The sequence below is a fragment of the Harpegnathos saltator genome, unplaced genomic scaffold (genome assembly GCF_003227715.2).
Source record: "Harpegnathos saltator strain DR-91 unplaced genomic scaffold, Hsal_v8.6 scaffold791, whole genome shotgun sequence".
In the NCBI taxonomy this organism is placed as follows: domain Eukaryota; kingdom Metazoa; phylum Arthropoda; class Insecta; order Hymenoptera; family Formicidae; genus Harpegnathos; species Harpegnathos saltator.
Window position 1 is genome coordinate 164,088 of NW_020230639.1, and position 18,810 is coordinate 182,897.

Sequence of the window (18,810 nt, forward strand, 5' to 3'; positions counted from 1 at the left end):
TTATTGCTAATTATTGTAACATATATTGCGAATTTCGCAACATCCTAATCTCACGCTCGCACTTACGCCGCTTTATCTACATTTTATTCGACGTGTCATGATTATGTAATGACACTCGCAGCGTAAGTATCTTCGAGCTCTCCGCTTTGCCTTGTTAACGACGTAACGCTTTGAATTGACGCCAAAATATGGCGCTCGCCGTTACCTAGCCTAACCTAGCCTTGGTTTGACTCCAACTAACCAAACCTAACCATACCATACCTAACATAACCTTCACATGCCTAACCTAAGAGGTCCGAGCATTGACTGGCATCCGAGTATCCGAAATTCACCGTGTTCCGCGACGGCGAATCATCGTCGACGAGGGGCGAGAGGCGGGTGACAAAATGCCGTCAGGTATCTGGGCGTCGATGCGCAGCATCGTCGACGGCGCGATTCGGATGTGAGGCCTGAATAAAGCGCGCGACGCGATGCGATACGTTTACAAGTTGTTCCTGCTGTGCCTTATCCTGGCCGCGCTCATCATATTGCTCAATGTGACCAGCAATTTTTCCAATAAGTTGTACGACCAGCAGGCAGCCGGCAAAGAGCGCCTGTTGCTGCTCCACAAGAAGACTCCAGCGACAACGGCGACGAGCGAGGTGACGATATGCGTGGTAGTGTGCGGAGACAGGCTATACGAGGCCCTGACGATGCTCAAGTCGGCGTTGGTCTTCGCCAACAGACCGCTGCAACTAGTGATATTGGCGGAGAACAACCTGATACCGGCCTTCAGTGAGAAGCTATCAGAATGGAAGCTCATATCCAACAAGACTTTCGACTTTGTGGTGCGACCCATTACCTTTCCCGAGGGTAGCGACGTGGCCATGTGGAAAAAGCTGTTTAAGCCTTGCGCGGCTCAGCGACTGTTTCTGCCGGTGAGTCGACGTTATCCGATATCTTAAGTCGCTTCCAGTGGAATTTGACCCGCAAGATTTGCACTTTTTCAGACCGTACTGAACGACACGGATGCGGTGCTCTATGTGGACACAGATACCCTGTTTCTGGCGCCGCCGGAGAAGATCTGGGATGAGTTCAAGAAGATGAACTCTAGCCAGCTAGCAGCTCTCAGTCCTGAACATGAAGACCCCAACACTGGTTGGTACAACAGATTCGCCAAACATCCGTATTATGGCAAGCTGGGTGTGAATTCCGGCGTGATGCTGATGAATTTGACAAGGATGAGGGAGTTCCGATGGACGGACTATGTGATTCCCATTCACAAAGAATACCGGCTGAAGATCACCTGGGGCGATCAGGATATAATCAACATAATATTCCATTATCACCCAGAGAAGCTGTATGTGTACTCGTGCCGCTATAATTACAGGCCGGACCACTGCATGTACATGTCGGTGTGCAACGAAGCGGAGCGAGATGGTGCTCTGGTGTTGCACGGCTCGCGCGGTACTTTCCATTCGCAGAAGCAACCACCATTCAAGGCCGTGTACAGGGCCATGCAGGAGTATCAGCTCAACACTGATCCGTACGACGAACTGCTTGTGCCAATGAGAAATTACCTGGCGATGGAGGACAGGTCAAACTGCGGCCGAGTCGGGAAGGTGTTCATTATCCAGCCCGAGTTGCACTTGGGTCGCAACTTTTGAATTTGCTGCTCGACAGCCCATCAGCATCTACTTCCAGAGTGATATTACTTTCCCCGCGCGTTTGTGAGTCTTCTCACACCCCTTTTTTGATAATTTCTTGATACATATAGATGTGTTATATACAGATAACGGAGCAATAACGAATAGGATGTAAGTGTTTGTACGTAATCATTTTTAGTCGTAGCGTAAATCCGCGTTTTCCCTCGGTCCCCAGAAATTTCCAGAGAGTTTTTAGTATTTCAAATACTTAACTATATTACACCAATATTTACACACATAGGTATATATATATGTATTATATGTCAGAATCCGAATTGCGAGGTTCTTTCCCAGGTGATTGTGTGTCCCAGAGTGTAATCCGTGTTGATTTCGTATGAATTTCATATTGTAGACTGAACCTTTTCTGTGGTGCATTTGAGTTATCTTGTTGACAAGTGCGCTATGTTGTTACTGTTTGCATGAGAAGTGGTGCGGCGAATATGTTGTTATACATTTTTATCCGAATTTCGACAATACTTAGCTTGCAAATCTATTTCGAGGAAAAGCGTCGATTAAAGACTATCTGCGAAATTCGTGAACTTCACAGACTGAACATCAAAGATATTTCTAGACCACATTTTAGTAACAAAAAATGACGATAGCTAAAAGCCGAGTAAGTCGCGCTTATCATGTTTGTAGCAGATGGACAATATTAAATTGTCTATTTGTTTAGACGCCAGATAGACTTTAATTGCAATATATGCAACGTTACTTCGAAATTGATGTATGTGTGATTTCATGAATTTCGTCAAAATCAAATTAATGCATCATCTTTTTGCTTGAATTTGAGAAAATATATAACTGGACTTGCAACATTTCCAAAGTGAACGACTCATTTTCTGACGAAACAGTTGATATTGTAGGTAAAATTCATATAAATACATATTATCGTAGCGTTATATATAATTAATTAAAATTGCACGAAAGTGTTCAAATTTTTACATGACATTTCTTACGATGAATATGGGTGGTTTGTATCGTTTCATCGTCCAATTGTTGGAGAAATCATTTGTGATACTTTTCTTATAAAATAATATACAAGGCTTATGAAAATAAAGATACTATAGAAACAACAGATATGAAGTCCTCAATGACCAAGAATTATGTCGATGACATTATTTTTGTCGAAGTATACAGTCCATTAAATAATAATTACTATTCAGGTATGTGAAGAAAATAGCGGAAGCGAAAACACACATGCCATTGCATTCGACCTGAAGGTAATTCAAGAGCGATGACAATACCGACTGTTTTAGATACGCCACCGACGAGATACTATTGGGTTGGTAACTAAGTGATTGCGGATTTTGTCGACAGATGGATTTTACACTTTCTTTTGTTTCGTTAACGTGTTCAAAGTACCTAACCCATGTTTTTTTCTTATTGTTTGGACTTGTACCTTTCATTTAGTACAAAAATTATATCGATTAGTTCTTTAGTTTTGTTTTTATCCCAATTTAAAAATGGAAGAACAAGACGTGCACTTCAGACATATTTTATTGTATTATTTCCGAAAAGGCAAGAACGCATCGCAAGCACACAAGAAGTTATGTGCCGTGTATGGGAATGAAGCCTTGAAAGAAAGGCAGTGTTAAAATTGGTTTGCCAGATTTCGTTCTGGTGATTTTTCATTGAAAAATGCTCAACGATCTGGCCGTCCAGTTGAAGTCGATGAGATCCATATCAAGGCCATTATCGATTCAGATCGTCATAGCACAACACGTGATATTGCAGAGAAGCTCAATGTATCGCATACATGCATTGAAAAAAATTTAAAAAAGCAAATTAAAAATTTTGAATTTTCATTCTTATTTAAAATCCGCAATCACTTAGTTGCCAATCCAATATAATCGGAGTCTCGTCGCGTTAATTAACATGTGCTCCTCCGAGCGGATCGAATGCTCACCGACGGCCACTGTCAGTGCCACGAGCGAATGTCCGGAGCGGACGGGATGCTGAATTGAGAAGCAGGACGAAGGGAACGGGACGCGGGCAACGATACATCATGCGTCTCCAAACGTATCAAATCGTTTATTATACAGGAGACTTTGATACGGCAACATGTATGTAGAGAATTTAATATTTAATACGTACTTTTATTTTTCCTGCTTCCCCTCCCGCTCTTTTTAGACCTCCGGGCATAGTCTGGCATAGAGATAGTAACTATAGTTGCAGCACGAACATAAACCGCCTGAAAGTGGATGTAGCACGGACTTCCACAACATGCAGATTTTACCACCAAGACCTAAAAGTGGATGTAGCATCGTAGTTCTCTCAAAATGGATGCAGATGGCGCCTATTCCCAGTGCGAAAAATCGGTGTCGCCGAAAACGGCGTGTTGGCCGCTCTCAGGTTCCTCTCTGTGGCAACTATGGTTGCAGCACGGACATAAACCTCCTGAAAGTGGATGTAGCATGGACTTCCACCACATGCAGATTTTACCACCGAGAGTGGATGTAGCATCGTAGTTTCTCTCTCAAAATGGATGCAGATGACGTCCTTTCCCAGTGTCGCAGAAAATGCCGTGTTGGCCGCTCTCAGGTTTCGCTCTTCTGATATTACCTCGTCGGTGATATACCTAAGAGGGCGCTAATGCACAGCGAGATTTATCTGGTACGCTAAATCCCGTAAGATGAACAGTCTTTATTAGTGTCTCCGTAAAAATAATCGGTTCTCACAAAATTTAGTAGAAACTAAAGCCAGCATTTTTTTGTGAACTTTTTGCAATTGCGTCTAATAATGCAGATAAACGCTCGTTGAGTTGTGTAAGATATCACTTCTGAATTTCTCTTTTCCGGAAGTGTATGAAACTTTTGCAATTCCAAGTACGCATTTGAAAATTATGAATTGAAAATTGTTTCTGCACAATTGTTAGTGTTCGTCCTGGTGCAACTCTACAACAAACTCTGTAACAAACATTTAATATCTAATTATTATAATTTTGATTTATTTATTAATTTTTATTTATTACGTAGAAAAATTATGAAATAATATTGGCGCACTGCGAATCTGTCAAGACGATCATATGAGCTGCCGTACAGATGGTGGGGGACGAGCATTCGAGTGGTGGGAAATATACCTCTATCTGGTACGATTGTGTACGGATCAGTCTCCTCGTTGCTGCTTTCTAGACACGAAGGCACGCGAGTTTGCAAAATTACTGCGTGATTTCCTCTCGATCTAATGTGCTGTTATTCACATCTGCAGAAGACATCGGTGGTATTGAGAACAATCAATGAGAACGTCGCGTCATCGTTAGCGGACCACAGTTCGACTTCTAACTTCGGGCCGGGTCTCACCGAAGGGGATCATCTCCGTTAACCAGTTTTCGCATACTTTCTCGTTTACTTCACCGGATGTCGTAGATCAGCTCTGTGTAAATATGCGAGCGGACAAATTTTAAGGTAAAATGCAGTTTCACAATGTAATCGAGTCGCTCGTTTTAGAGCGAGAGAAAGAGAGAGGGAACCGTGCTTCACAGAATTATTCACGTCACGTAAATATACGAAGATGATCGAAAGTAGGTTGACCCGATCTTAGCATTCTTTCTCTTCTTTCCTCCTGCCTCTCTTTTTGCTAATGAACGTTAAACGGTAGAAAAGCAACATTTCTCAAAATGATGAAGTGTTTGGCTAAAATAACAACGGATTGCTTCCGTTCAGTTATATCAGATGTGTTTTTGAGAATACACCTTGGGAAAAGTAAATATAACGTTTAAAAACGTTGCGGTTAATGGGTGGACCACTCACAGTTGAGTGCGCGCACCGAGTATCAGCACCGAGTGGCTATTGAGCAATGAGCTTCTTCTGTGAAGCACTTGATTAGTAGAAAATAAAAGGGAACAGGCTCGCGCGCTGCGTCCAAACACGAGATAGAAGCGCGAAGCACAGTGAGAACCTCAAGTGAGAATCGAGATCAATCGCCGAATTGCTCATTGCATATTTCCATAGCCGACACGTTGATACGCTACTCAGCTGCGTAGCTGATGCGGAAAGTATGGGCATCTCAAAAGTCAGACTCTTTAACGAAGAGCCTAAAAAGAGCTAATAACAAACTTTTCCCAGAACACCTGTCCTACGCGCAAGAAAATTGACTCGACTTGCTCGAAGAATTGAGACGCAAAGCGGAATATGCGATTTCGAGCAAGGGTAATTTCATTCTCTCAATTTACTCTTCGAGTCAACCCACAATTTGACGCGATTCACAGCGCTTGAACTAATTTACATATTTACAAACCAATTCGCAGATCGACGAAGAGCAAACCGATTTGAATGAAACGTTTAGGAATGGAGGGAGAAGCGGAGACGATCCAATAACATAATTTCAAGTTAATATCTAATCTCTTCGACTGGACAGAACTGGATAGTCGCAGCCTCTCCGGGATATGAACTTCCATCTATCCTTTCGCTTGTCCTCGTGATTTTCGCACAACGATCGCGAAGCGACCCTTTGCTGCCGCTGCCGACGACTTTCGATCTAGCGCCGGCCCTGATCCGTACGACGCGATGATCGCCGAGCGACGTAGCTCGCGCTCGCGCACGGATCCGCGACGAGCGGTGATAAGAATCGGCCGGAATGATAAGTGATGCGATAACGGGTGAGCGAAACACAACATATAATAATAACGAATTAAAGGTGAGAAAAAAGAGGAGGAGCAGCGCTCACGCAGCGGTCGGAGTAGCGGAGCAGTTTCTGACGACGATCGGCGCGTCGCTGCCGATTTTCCTCCCCGTGTCGTGTCGTCCGAACGGCGACGGAGTTTTCGTGCCCGTGAAAAAGCCACACGAGTACGGACACGGACAGGTGCGCGTCGATCGCCACGGGAAGAGGTGAGAGGCCGTATCTTCTCGTTGTTCCGTGCGTGTTGCGTTATATGCACGCATACGTACGCCAGCTCGTAACGTTACGGTATCGACATGTATAGCTTGTATAGGGTGTCCCGAAAGCCACTGATAAATTTCTCGACCTTGTGGAATCAATCGGGAACATTCAGCTTTTCTTCGTACTGCTTTGTACCTTCAGGTCTCAGGGCCTACAACATATGATTTAAGTTTCAAGAAACTGACCGATTAGTAGTCGAATATTCTTCTTAATGTTACCTATGATTGATCAATTCCTTAAGACTTAAGGCTTAAAGTACAAAGTTTAAGTTGTAATTTCTAGCCTTAGTGAATTGGATACTTCCCAACACGTTAAATACTTTAGCACTTTAAACCTTAAGTATTAAGAAACTGACCAATCACAATCAAAGTTAAGGAGAATATTCGACTGGTCAGTTGGTCAATTTCTTAAAGCTTAAATCGCTTCGTTGTAGACTAAGCCTTATGCGACACGAAGATCGCTTGCAGTTGACGAATGAACCAGAGAGACAGAAGGAAAGAGGGGGGGAGAGAGAGAGAGAGAGAGAGAGAGAGAGAGAGAGAGACAGAGAGAGAGCGAGCGAGCAGCTTCTGTCGAACGTTCGGCAAAACGTCGGCAGCGAGACCGAAACGTCTCCAAAGGCAATGATAAACAAGATAAACATAACGTTGCTAACGCGACATAAGAAAAGAAGAAAGTAGAAGTAAGACAACGGTAGGTCCAGAAAATGGGAGATCCGTGGTTTGAGAAATGAAATTCAACTCCTATTGTTCGGAATGATCGTTCGGTTATCAGCAATCCGCTTCTGGGACGCTCCGTATTCGATAACGCCGTATCTGATGCTACCGCGCTCGGTGCTCGCAGCCGTCATATCGGTTTTAATTGTTTTCAAGGTACACCAGCGACGAACGGCTTGCGCAGTTGATTAAAGAGGCCATGTTTCGCTCGCTGTGAGCCTCATACTCGCCGGCTCCACGGTGAGTCGCGAGTTCTTAACGGAGCTGATACGAGCACATGATAATCGTCGTAACAGTAAAATACGTAACGAGGAGGGAGCGTGATCGCGATGTTACAATACAGTAACATGTGGTAAAGTGATAGTACGATAGCGTAATGCCGGGAAAGTAACGTCCAACTCGGGGGATCTAGCCTAAATTCCAACAAGAGATGGCTTTATTTCAAGTTAAAGCGATTCTGTCCCGTCGGTAAAAAATGCCCCGCTACTTTCACCGCGTTATACTTGAGTGCTTGCGCAAAGTTGTAACGTTTCCTCATACTGTGACCCTGTAATATGCAAAACGAGGAGTCAAACGCGTTGTATAATTATACACTGCGTTGGGTACCAACGAAGACATTTTTCAAAGAATATCATTTCCTCGCCACTGTCGCTGACTGGGGCAGCAGGAACATTGCGAGCCGCAGTTTGATCGGATAATTGAACAATCAGGTTTAAGTAATCAGGTTTTTAAGAGAGAGAGAGAGAGAGAAAGATCCGTTCCTCGCCGATATCGTGGGACATAAATGTCAGATGTTGAAGACAGGGAGAAAACGACGGTATGATCAGTAGCGCTGTCTCCGTATTTTCTCCCCGGCGAAGGAAAATAATTCATCACGATCGTTCGGTCGGCCGATCATTAAAAAGAGAGAAGAGAAAGAAGAACAGGTGTGGCATTAACGAGTTCGTGAACGAAAGCAAACAAGCTGTAACTCCCGCGAGAGAAGATCCCGCTTTGTCTCGTCGGTCTCGACGGTGCGCGACGAAAACGAGGAAAAATTCCATCGAGCGAATTCCGCCTCCGACAACGAGACTCGCTCGTAAAGGCGTCTGTTTGTCGACTGGCGCATTTTAATTAGGTTTAAACGATCCGGTCGCTCGCGAGAGCGTCGATCGCGTGACGGCGGAACGCTCGAAACGGTATTGTTGCTCGCGTGGCTCGCGTCTAACTCGCTAAACCGGCCCGTCGTCTGCCTGCGGCGAACGGCGTTTACGAAATCCACGACAGCTTAGTCAGGAACCGCGAGCCGATGCCAACGACCTGGCAAACCGAAACCACCTGTTCGCTGCTCGCTCGCCCACACCGGCCGCCTAACTCTGCCTACGTCGCGCGGGCTCAACCTGTTATCGCTCGCGTTCGCGTTCACTTTGACACCGTTTCGCTGGGCTGCGAGGTAAAATTGTTGGTGACACGCAAGACCCTCGATCCACCGCGCGATTCTCGGGCAAATCGCAGTTTGCGCGACACGCAACGAGGCCGAACGCGCAATTCGCGAATTCGAGCGTAGATCGGCGGAGATTGCGTCCGCGTGAATGACGATATCCACTCCTTCGTGCCGCTATTTGGTTACCGGGTATTCAACTGAATTTTAAAGGATTTTTCTTTTTTTTTTTTGTGAAAATGAACGTTTATTTCGAAACAAAGTGACAAGTATGTGTTACTCTAAGTATTGTTCATCGTTAGCTACAATTCCTTCTCATCTTTCTAGTAAAAGGCGGATTCGACTCGGCGGATCGAACGACTCGTCTTTTGTGGTTATCCATGAATCGAGCCATTTTTTTGATATCTTCTAAAGAACTGAAGTGCTGGGTGAGAAAGGTGATTCTGCATGGATCGAAACAGGTGGAAATCAGAAGGAGCGATGTCTGGTGAATACGGCGGGTGAGGCTAGAACATCCCATCCGAACAGCTCTAGCGTTTCCTTCACCGGTTAAGCGACATGTGGCCGAGCGTTGTCATGCTGGAAAATCACTTTGTCGTGTCTTTTGGCGTATTCTGGTCGTTTTTCTTCCAATTCTCGGTTCAGCTGTACTGGTTGTTGCCGATAACAGTAATGCTTTCGCCAGGTTTTCAGCAGCTCACAATAGACCACACCCTTCTGATCCTACCTAAATACAGAGCATTACCCTTCGAACGATAGATAAGTGGAAAATCTCCACTTTTGAATCGTCTAAACCAGTACAAGTTAAGATCGATGGAGCGTAATCCCCATAAGCTTCGGACAGCAAACGAAGACTTTCAGCTGCCGATTTTTTCAAATGGAAACCAAAAAGTAACGCTTCCTGCAAATTGCGTTTCGTTGGCACAAAATTCGACATATGGAATGCGCTAAAAAATAAAAAAATATGTTACGTATTTACACTTGGATCAAATGAAATATACTGATTCTTAAAGCCTAATGACAGGGCTTCCGTATGTATGAAGTTGACTTCAGTATGGGCCGATGCCACTAGATGCTCATTGCGCCATCTCTTGTAAATCCTTTAAAATTAAGTTTAATACTGAATTAAGTGTAATAGCTGAAAAATGCCGGGTTCCGACGGAAAGAGAGGAGGAAAAAGAAAGATGGTCCGCGCAGACAGCGAGTCACGTTGGATAAAAAAGTCAGAGGCGAATAATGAAATCGCACGTGGCTTTGCGTCACATTTCCCGGCTGACTTGAACAATGAACCTTCGGACGGGCGACGACGATCTGTCACTTGCGTGTGGCGTCTTGCGGTAGTGGCTCCTCGTAAAAATATTGCATGCGTCTCGAATCGCAAGTCTCTCAGAAGATACGGCGCGATTACTGAAATCGATCATCGGGGCCACCTATCTGGCTGGATTTTAAAAATCTCGCGATGCGATCTGAGATTAAAATTCGCGATTGCACTTCGTCGTGGGCGATCGTGACTTACACAAATCATCACAACGGCGGCACGTACCCTTTGATATCCGAATGTCTCGAGACGGCTGCAAATCTGCACGATTAGATGAGGAATTCGATGAGGAAACTGAGGGAGGATCCTAATTGAAGAAAAAGATCTTGAATTGAAGAGAAAGATGACATTTGAAGCAAAAATTCGTCGAATTTGGAAAGCGATTCCGCAGCATTCTCGACGAGTACAACCAGACCCGAGCCAAGTCACAACGACGAGAAGAGCGGCGCGTGTCGTGAAGCATTAAACGCAATTATACTAAAAGACCGGAAAGGAAGTGAAACATCAAAAGTTGCATTCGAAGCGAGTTACAAGCGTCGTCATCATCGCGTGGTGTCGCGCGCAAACGGGGGGCGTCGTCGGCCGACGTCGAGGGACGCGGGGCACTGCTTTGTTTAAAGTGACGTTGCGTAAATATCCCGTATTCGTCCAAGGCACGCGATTGCTCGAAGCAATGAGATATTGCGGCCCGAGAAGGCGTACGCGACTCCTCGGCGTGTACCTGAAAACGTGTCATTCCGCGAACGCGGCCCCTCTCTCGCGTCTCTCGCGCGCGTCTCTACCGCGTGATGGTGATCATGTAAAATAATAACAATGCGAATCAATCCTTTGCGAGTGATCCTATTTGCATTTCGCTGATCACAATTATGTGTCTGAGCTTTTGCGTCATACGTAATTTATTGAGCAATATTTGATCTAACATTTTTATTTAAAGTTCTGCACAATCGTATTCGTTGCTCCGCCATCGTCGCCGCATGTAAACTTTTTAAATACCAGCTAGGCCGATTCGATCGTGAGACGTGCTCCACGCTGAAAGGCATCGCACGAATTATAGTAAATTCAGCTGCACAAATAGAATGTTAATGATAGCCAACAGATATTCGACTTCTACGATAATTCATTGAATGCACTTTGCTTCCTCATGTGCACTAAACACGCTGCATCTTTCAATAATTTTGTATATACTGGTTTGGTTATTGACATATGTCAATTTTAATACTTTTCACTATATGTAAGTTCGATTGATCTTCATTATATTAGTCATCTCAATTTTATGTTTACCAAAAAAAAAAAAGGTGTTTGGTAAGCCGTAAAGGGTCAAATAAATAAATAAAAGAATATTGCGAATAAGCACGTAGCCGGGAGATTCTTCGAGCACAAGTGCGCGAAGAATCGCACGATTTATCGTTGTATACTCCGCGCGACCGCGGAGGTTGCGGACTGAGGTTGCGCCCGATGTAACATGTGGCCGATAGGTACTTCTATTTTATCTCGCGCCGCAGCGGTGAGTCGCGAGATCGCAATTACCGCCGCGTGCTTCTCCTGTCGCCGTGGTTCTCACTGCGCTTGTCTAACGTCAATACCGAAGCCGAGTATCGCGCCGATCTGGCGATTATCGACCGTGTGTTGTGATTCAACGAATGCTGATTTAATGCTCCCCCGCGCTGCAATACGCGGCGATTGTCCCCCCGTGCTATTTGCGCGGAGATATCTCGATCGAAGCACGGCGCAGCGCCGCCAGACAATCGTTCAACGTGCAGAAGCGGCGGCGGTGGAGGAGTGACCGAGTTTGGGATTCTCCATCGAGCAAAAATATTTATACACCGGATAAATCTGGAAAAATTTGGAAAAATCAACACACTTCCTCGGGGGGCTTGAGAGGTATCGCTTGGCAATGAGAACGAACGTGTGACGAAGACGAATAATTTTTGAAACAAAAGAAACGGACGACGATTGCACGGAGCACACGTAGGGTTGCCAAGTCCAAAAGTTAAAATTATCGGACATTTCTTCTTTGCTAACAGACCCAAACCGGAACAGAAATAATAATCATAACGTTACATTAAATACAAAATATGACAGGGATTTCTTTACGATATTAATTTCCAAACAATTTTGTAAACAAGATTCGATTGAATAAAATAATAAACTATTACTTTTTTAATATATATGGAATGACGGATCGGCAGATCATCTACCTAGATGGCTTTTCGTGGCGCTCGCGATCGTTTGTAGGCGCTTGAAACGGAGAAACGTTGCTAAAACCTGAACTCTCATTCCATTGATTGGATTGGAACTTAAAAACCGGACATATGACGTCCGGTTTGACTTATCACCCGGACACTTCTGAACTTTTGAAAATCTGAAAAGTCCGGGTCTCAAAACCGGGACAACCCTAAGCCACATGCCACAGATGTGTTATATTTGGTGAATAATAGATGCACAGCGATGCACAAGTGTGCGAGTATTTGAATTGAGCATGCGATCATTCTTGCGGTTTCAAATAAAGTAATTAAAAATATTCCCTCACGACTTTAGCGCTCATACCGTCAAGTCGTTGGACGTAAAGGCTAATTTCCATTGAGGCGCTTCACAAGGATCTCTTGATTACTTTTATAAGAATACTTTATGAGGAAAGAAAAACTCGCGCGCGCGCATTTGTAACTTGCCAGACAGCAGGGACGTCTGAAATACATCTTAGAGACGTCTGAGGGACACATGAAATAAGTATAAGATGTTCCCGAGGACGTCTGTTAGATTCACATCGCGTTCGCTTCAATGTAGAATCGCGGAGGATTAAGAGAAGCTCAGGCTCACCTGCCTTCTCGATCCGCTGAATCTCGCCAAGCCAAGCTTCATAATGAGAACGTCGTCCCATCGCTAACGGAGCTTACCTATGATTTATTCATACACGCAGGACCGAGAATGCCGCTCTTCAAGCCGCGGGCCACGCCGAGATCGCCGATAACGGAGAAAGCTGCGAACGGCGTGCAGCAGCAGCAGCAGCAGCAACAGCAACAGCAACAGCAGCAGCAGCAGCAGCAGCAGCAGCAGCAGCAACATCGGAACCATCATCTTCATCATCAGACCGGTGACAATAATCATGACGGTGCGAGCAGTAACGGTAACTGGCCGAGCAATAGCGCGGCACGATCGGCTTTTACGCCGAGTGCTCCACCCGACTACGAGCAGGCGACGAGAGGATCCCGGGCCCCGAAACCGTCGCTGGTCTTCCACTGCCAGCTGGCCCACGGCAGCCCCATGGGCCTGATCTCGGACTTTAGCAACGTCCGCGAGCTGTACCAGAAGATCGCCGAGTGCTACGACTTGCCCGCGGAAGAGGTGAGTGCGAGTCGTCGGGTGAGTCACAGAGTCGCCGCGACGTTCGTAGTCCTGGACGGTTGTTGAAATATTTAAGGAGTTGTCATTATGATTATTAATTAATTATGATTATTAAATCATGAATGTACAGGTCAGGGAGGGTAATGAGTACGACGTAACGAGTCCGATTTTCCACGCTGTCGTGAAATCCCTGCGAAGAACAGGGTTCGGTTGCGATTAACGATGAACGAGCCAAACGCGTGTTTTGGCGGGAGAAGACAGAATTTCTGCTTCGTAGCCAGCAAGACCGGTTCTTAGAAATTGTGTCTCCTCGGAACCGGAACACTTTCGGTTCCTTCATCGGTTACGGTTGGTCAATCGTTTTTCTCCGTATACGAATACGAGCTCAGCGGAATCTACTTACTAATTCCTAAGATAAATCGATCAATGGTTGGATGCTCATAATATGAAGATATTAAAACAAATATTTTAAAGAATTATTAAAGCTGAAAATATTAGAAAAAAGAATGCAAAGTACAGTTTGCTCAACGAGAAAGTGTTGGTGATGGTAATCTGAAAAGAATAAAAGATAAAGTCAAGTTATTTCTTTTAAACAAAAATAGAAGATTTTTCGTAATGCGCAATTATCTAACATTTGATTCAGTTGCTTTCATTATCGATTATTGCTTGGCCATCATTCTTGCACCATTTTCGACCAGATTTTCGGCGTATTCTGGTAAAGAACGCCATATTGTTTTTATTTTTATGCTGCACAGCTGCTTAAAAGTAAAGACACGCTCTCCTTTAAGTTTCATCTTAAGGTATGACCATATATTTTCGATGGGATTTGCGTCTGGAGAGAATGCCGGCCAGTCCATCATAGCCGCCATTTTCGAGCTTTCCTGACAAGCGGTTTTTTCACAGTGGACCGAAATGTGGTGATACCGCGTCATTTTCATACAGGCGGCTTCTGATGGTATTAAGCGAGATATGTTGACCTTTTCGGCGGAGTTTTGATGAGACAGCCCTCTTTCTGGCAAGTCGTCAACATTTCCAGCGGTTTTAAATCTATTTACTCACCTTCTTACGAAAGCCTCTGCCTTTTTAATTGCTCTAACAGTTGCTGCGATGATTGTTAATTTTGGTCCTTTAGAATGCTCAATAAGAAACACTGCCTCCTAACGCTTGAAATATTTTACACTCGTTTTTAAAAATAATGTTTACTTTTAACGACTACTCGACGCAACTCTTTGATGTACACTGCGCAGAAGAAGTTAGTTTCGAGACTTAAACGGGTATAAGGTACACTGAGAGAAAAGTGTATGATATTTGGAACTATAATGATATAGTAACTAAATTATAGTCCGAAATATCATATTTATTTAGTCAGTATTACCATAATATCGGTAGGTAGTAATTACGATATGGGCATAGTATAACCAACCATATAATATTTTTACTAAGAATTATAGTAAGTTAAACTAAAATTATTGTACGGATACAAATATAAAATGGTAGGTAAACTAACCCTTTTATATAGTCAATATTACCAGAATATTTGCTAAATGATGACAGATGTAACTGATATGAGTATTAAATCTCACTATACTTGTGAATGAGAAATTACCATATATGTGGTGAAAGTAACTAAACAATTATTTAAGACAATCATTGACTATATATTTGTGTTTATTCTACTATATTTTGCAGATTCCGAACTATAAACGAACTATAAAAAGTATGGTTGACGCCAAAATGAACTATAAAATATAGTGAGATTATAGTTAATTCAACTATACTTTTCTATCAGTGTAGATGGTGTAGATGCTACTGAATGATTTTCTACTTAAAAATATCACCCACACTCTCTTACTGAACGGACTGTATGTGTTTGAAAGAGCAACAAGTCGGCGATACGAGATAAAGCCGTCGCAGCCGACGATGATGGAGTGTCGTGCGGCGCGACTGGGAGCAGGTACCGGTTAGATTGTTGCAGCGCACAGGTGCAAGAATAATATCCACACGCGTGCGAGCGCAGCTCTCAGTATTCCCAACGCGGAACACTCCGCGTTAGTTGGGGAGAAACAACACCGGACGCAGGAAACGCCGGTCACGGGCTGTGGCCTCTCTCGTCGACCTGGCGGATATGTCCCGACGTGCAATTCGACGTGTAATGACGCGCTGTAAACGCGACAGCCGCGAAGTAACCGGGTCGCCCGGAGCCGACCCCAACTCGTTATGGCTCGTTTGAAGCCTCTCTACATCGTAATTTCTCATTGCACGTCAGCTGCGCTAATCGCAGCTCCTGGCTGCAGAAGCCGCGCTTTATCGCGAAACGCTTGGCAAACACGGATAAAATAAAATGAGAGATAAACTAATGTAGATATAACTTCGACAGAGAGAAATATCTCGTGGAAGTTGAGTCAAACGTCTAGCGACGAAACTCGGACGTTTAGATAAGACGCGACACAACTTGATTTCTGCTCGGTTCAAGCAAAAGAATGTTATATTAAGGAGAAATTGAAAATTAGCATTCCGAATCGTGCCTCGGGCGTTCCTGCGTGAACGCTTCCAAGTTTTACTTGTATTAAATTAAATTATTGTAAATTATATATATATATATATCAAGCGATCCTGCATGAGATTAAAATTGGCGAAAGATGGATTATTATTATAAGCAACGTACTAAATATAGCGAAAGCTAACCGTCAAATGTTTCACGTTCCAGATTCTCTTCTGCACGTTAAATACGCACAAAGTGGAAATGACCGAGTTGCTCGGTGGACAGATCGGCGTGGGTGATTTCATATTCGCGCACAAAAAAGGTATTTATCTATCTCCTGCATATTGCACGTATTATATCTCAGTAAATAGACCGTTCAACTGTCGCACGAAGGGATGACTCAACTCGTGTCAAATTGATCGAATGACGACTTCGTGGAAGTCAATGATTAAATCTTTCCGATATACTCTAATGCCGAAAATCTTCCGTCTGAAATATATCTCAAACGGGAATAAAGAATGATACACGATAATAATTTAAATTCTCGCAAAATGACGCAGGTCGGCCGAAGGAGATCGAGCTGGTGAAGACGGACGACGCACTAGGTCTGACGATCACCGACAACGGCGCCGGATACGCTTTTATAAAGCGCATAAAGGAGGGCTCCGTGATAGACAGGATAAAAGTGATCGAAGTGGGCGACCACATCGAGAGGATCAACTCGACCAGTCTGGTCGGCAGACGACACTTCGAGGTGGCGAAGATGCTAAAGGAGATACCGAAGGGCTCGACGTTTACGTTGAGACTGGTGGAGCCGCAGAAGAATGGCTTCGGCAGCATCGGGCCACGTAGTGACCTCAGGAAAGGGAAGAAATCCGGCTACGGGTCTGGCAAGGAGACCCTGAGATTCAAGGCTGACGGCAGCGCGCAAATCATAGAAAAGGTGCGGTGAAAGTGAAGAGAATGTAAAACAGTTTAGGAGAATTTTAAGCAATTCCACCGAAAGGGGTAATTGATATAATTGGAAATAATATGCTTGCACTCACGCGAGAAACGCTGGAAATATCGGAAATATGGAAGCGAGCTTTTTGTTTTCTTTTTTTTTTGTATGACATTTAGGTAATTCCTCTTCATATTTTTATGATTTATTGCAGGTGGACGATGCCGCCGTGATAGGCGTCGAGAAGATCAACGCTATCTTGGAGAGCTTTATGGGTATCTACGACACGGAATTAGGTACGCTTAATCTAAAACATCGAAGACTGATTGAAATATCAATCGGTTATCACTTCTGATTCATACGCAGCCACTCAAATCTGGGAACTCGCCGAAGGCAAGTGCAACAGTATAGACTTCGCCGAGGCGATCGACAATTCTGATTTGGAGGCTTTCGGCTTCACCGATGACTTCGTCATCGAGCTGTGGGGTGCTGTGACGGACGCACGGGCTGGTAGACATCGATGACGCGATGGAGATCAACACTCCGATGAACATGTCGAACGGGAAAGGGAGAAAGAGATAGGAAGGGCAGCCTCGGCGAAGAAAAGAAACTTGAAAGTTTCGCAAGACATTTTAAACTCCGCGGAAATGTCGATAACGTTCTCTGATGGAACGAACGAGTGTTCTTTCAAGTGAGAGATGATACGTTGATGATGTATCACTCGCTCACTCGTATGTTACCATGATTTTAAACGTCTACTCTCGGTCTTTCTGCCTTGCACTTTGAGGATATCTACACGCAGAATCACGTGAAGATCGAGAGTTTTTTCAGCATTGAACGCGCGACGGAAATGTAAGCTGAAATCTGCAATACTGCGACTACGTCGCCTTCAAACTATCGTATAGTGCATTGTGTCATATGGCAAGCGCAAAATCGAGTTGCCAAGAAGAAGAAGAAGAAGAAGAAGAAGAAGAAGAAGTAACAAAGAACTTTCTGAGGGGTTGTGCGTCGGAAAAAGAAATTTTCAGCGTCTTCTCTATATTTCCTATTAGAGCGCGATGTAGCTTCGGTAAAAATATGTTTTGTATTTTATCATTCCGTTACTGAAATTGATCAATATATCATTAAAGTTGACTAGATAAAGTATTATTAACACTGACTAGTAAAGTATGAATAAATTTTATTGAGTTGCTCTGTCATTATCCCTGCAATTTATTTAAATAATGTATCGAGTACCTTTTTCTCTCGTTTAATTTTCGTCATAATCAATATGTTCGCAGTCGTATCACTCAATTGCGCATAATCGTTAAGTCATATATGGCGCTGTTTAATTTTTAAAATATTTTATTTTCTGGAATGTTTCTCTTTATCTTCCTCTCTGGTGCAGGCATTAAAGACTTTGCAATATTCTTGATGCATACCTGATCAGCTCATAAGAGAGACGGTGACGAACGTGTTTATCGGATTCGACGCATAGTTTTCCACATAATTACATAATTACGATGCATAAAAGCGCTATTATATATAGCCTGATATCGGTTTTAATTTCTTCAGAGTCACGAAACGATCCTGTTTGTCCAAGTCGATATCGATCTATAGAATTGTGGAAAAAAATTCAATCTTACCCACGGCGGTTACAGCGTTAATATTAATTATTCGAAAGGTAAACATGTTGATTCAATGTCGTCACGTCGATATCAGTATCATCGGTGTTATTCTATCGTCAGCCAATTAATATTCATTAACAAGTATTCAAGAGACACTTGTTACGCAAGTGACAGGAATGAGAATTAATATGTCTCGATGTATGTAAGCTCACACAAAGTTCACGACGTATATAGGATTAAGTACGTTTTATTCAGAGTATCAATAAATAAAATCTTTATGATAAATGCACGTTTTCATCGAATCCACGTAAACACCGATTATCTCTAATGACTATCTACGCGAATTTCGCGATATTTACGGACCATTATACGCGAAATTGACGGGGACTGGTGGTTGACGTTCGTTATCAGACGGAGAT

General features: G+C 43.7%; 2 protein-coding genes across 6 annotated transcripts; both read left to right on the forward strand.

Annotated features, from left to right (window-relative positions):
- Positions 1 to 289: 289 nt before the first annotated feature.
- On the forward strand, positions 290 to 2,758 carry shams (glucoside xylosyltransferase 1 shams). Its single transcript, XM_011150972.3, has 2 exons — positions 290 to 917; positions 990 to 2,758. The coding sequence occupies exons 1-2, from the start codon at positions 471 to 473 to the stop codon at positions 1,644 to 1,646; spliced, it is 1,104 nt and encodes a 367-aa protein (XP_011149274.1). The 5' UTR covers positions 290 to 470; the 3' UTR covers positions 1,647 to 2,758.
- A 1,902-nt stretch (positions 2,759 to 4,660) lies between these two features.
- On the forward strand, positions 4,661 to 17,983 carry kermit (PDZ domain-containing protein GIPC-like protein kermit). 5 transcript variants are annotated; one of them, XM_011150975.2, is made up of 8 exons: positions 4,661 to 4,773; positions 4,893 to 5,089; positions 5,932 to 6,282; positions 12,938 to 13,362; positions 16,070 to 16,166; positions 16,405 to 16,787; positions 16,999 to 17,080; positions 17,151 to 17,983. In XM_011150975.2, the coding sequence occupies exons 3-8, from the start codon at positions 6,261 to 6,263 to the stop codon at positions 17,306 to 17,308; spliced, it is 1,167 nt and encodes a 388-aa protein (XP_011149277.1). In that variant the 5' UTR covers positions 4,661 to 4,773; positions 4,893 to 5,089; positions 5,932 to 6,260; the 3' UTR covers positions 17,309 to 17,983. The 5 variants fall into 5 exon arrangements, with proteins under 5 accessions (XP_011149277.1, XP_025162413.1, XP_011149278.1 ...); XM_025306628.1 differs by having other exon boundaries at positions 4,668 to 4,783; XM_025306629.1 differs by lacking the exons at positions 4,661 to 4,773; positions 4,893 to 5,089 and adding an exon at positions 5,385 to 5,833.
- Positions 17,984 to 18,810: the final 827 nt, after the last annotated feature.

Bases quoted from the DNA above. Each gene is read 5' to 3' on its own strand.
- shams (XM_011150972.3), top strand. From the start codon at position 471: ATGCGATACGTTTACAAGTTGTTCCTGCTGTGCCTTATCCTGGCCGCG. The intron at 918-989 runs GTGAGTCGACGT...GCACTTTTTCAG, and splicing joins CTCAGCGACTGTTTCTGCCG to ACCGTACTGAACGACACGGA.
- kermit (XM_011150975.2), top strand. From the start codon at position 6,261: ATGATAAGTGATGCGATAACGG. The intron at 6,283-12,937 runs GTGAGCGAAACA...TCATACACGCAG, and splicing joins GATAAGTGATGCGATAACGG to GACCGAGAATGCCGCTCTTC. The intron at 17,081-17,150 runs GTACGCTTAATC...ATTCATACGCAG, and splicing joins TATCTACGACACGGAATTAG to CCACTCAAATCTGGGAACTC.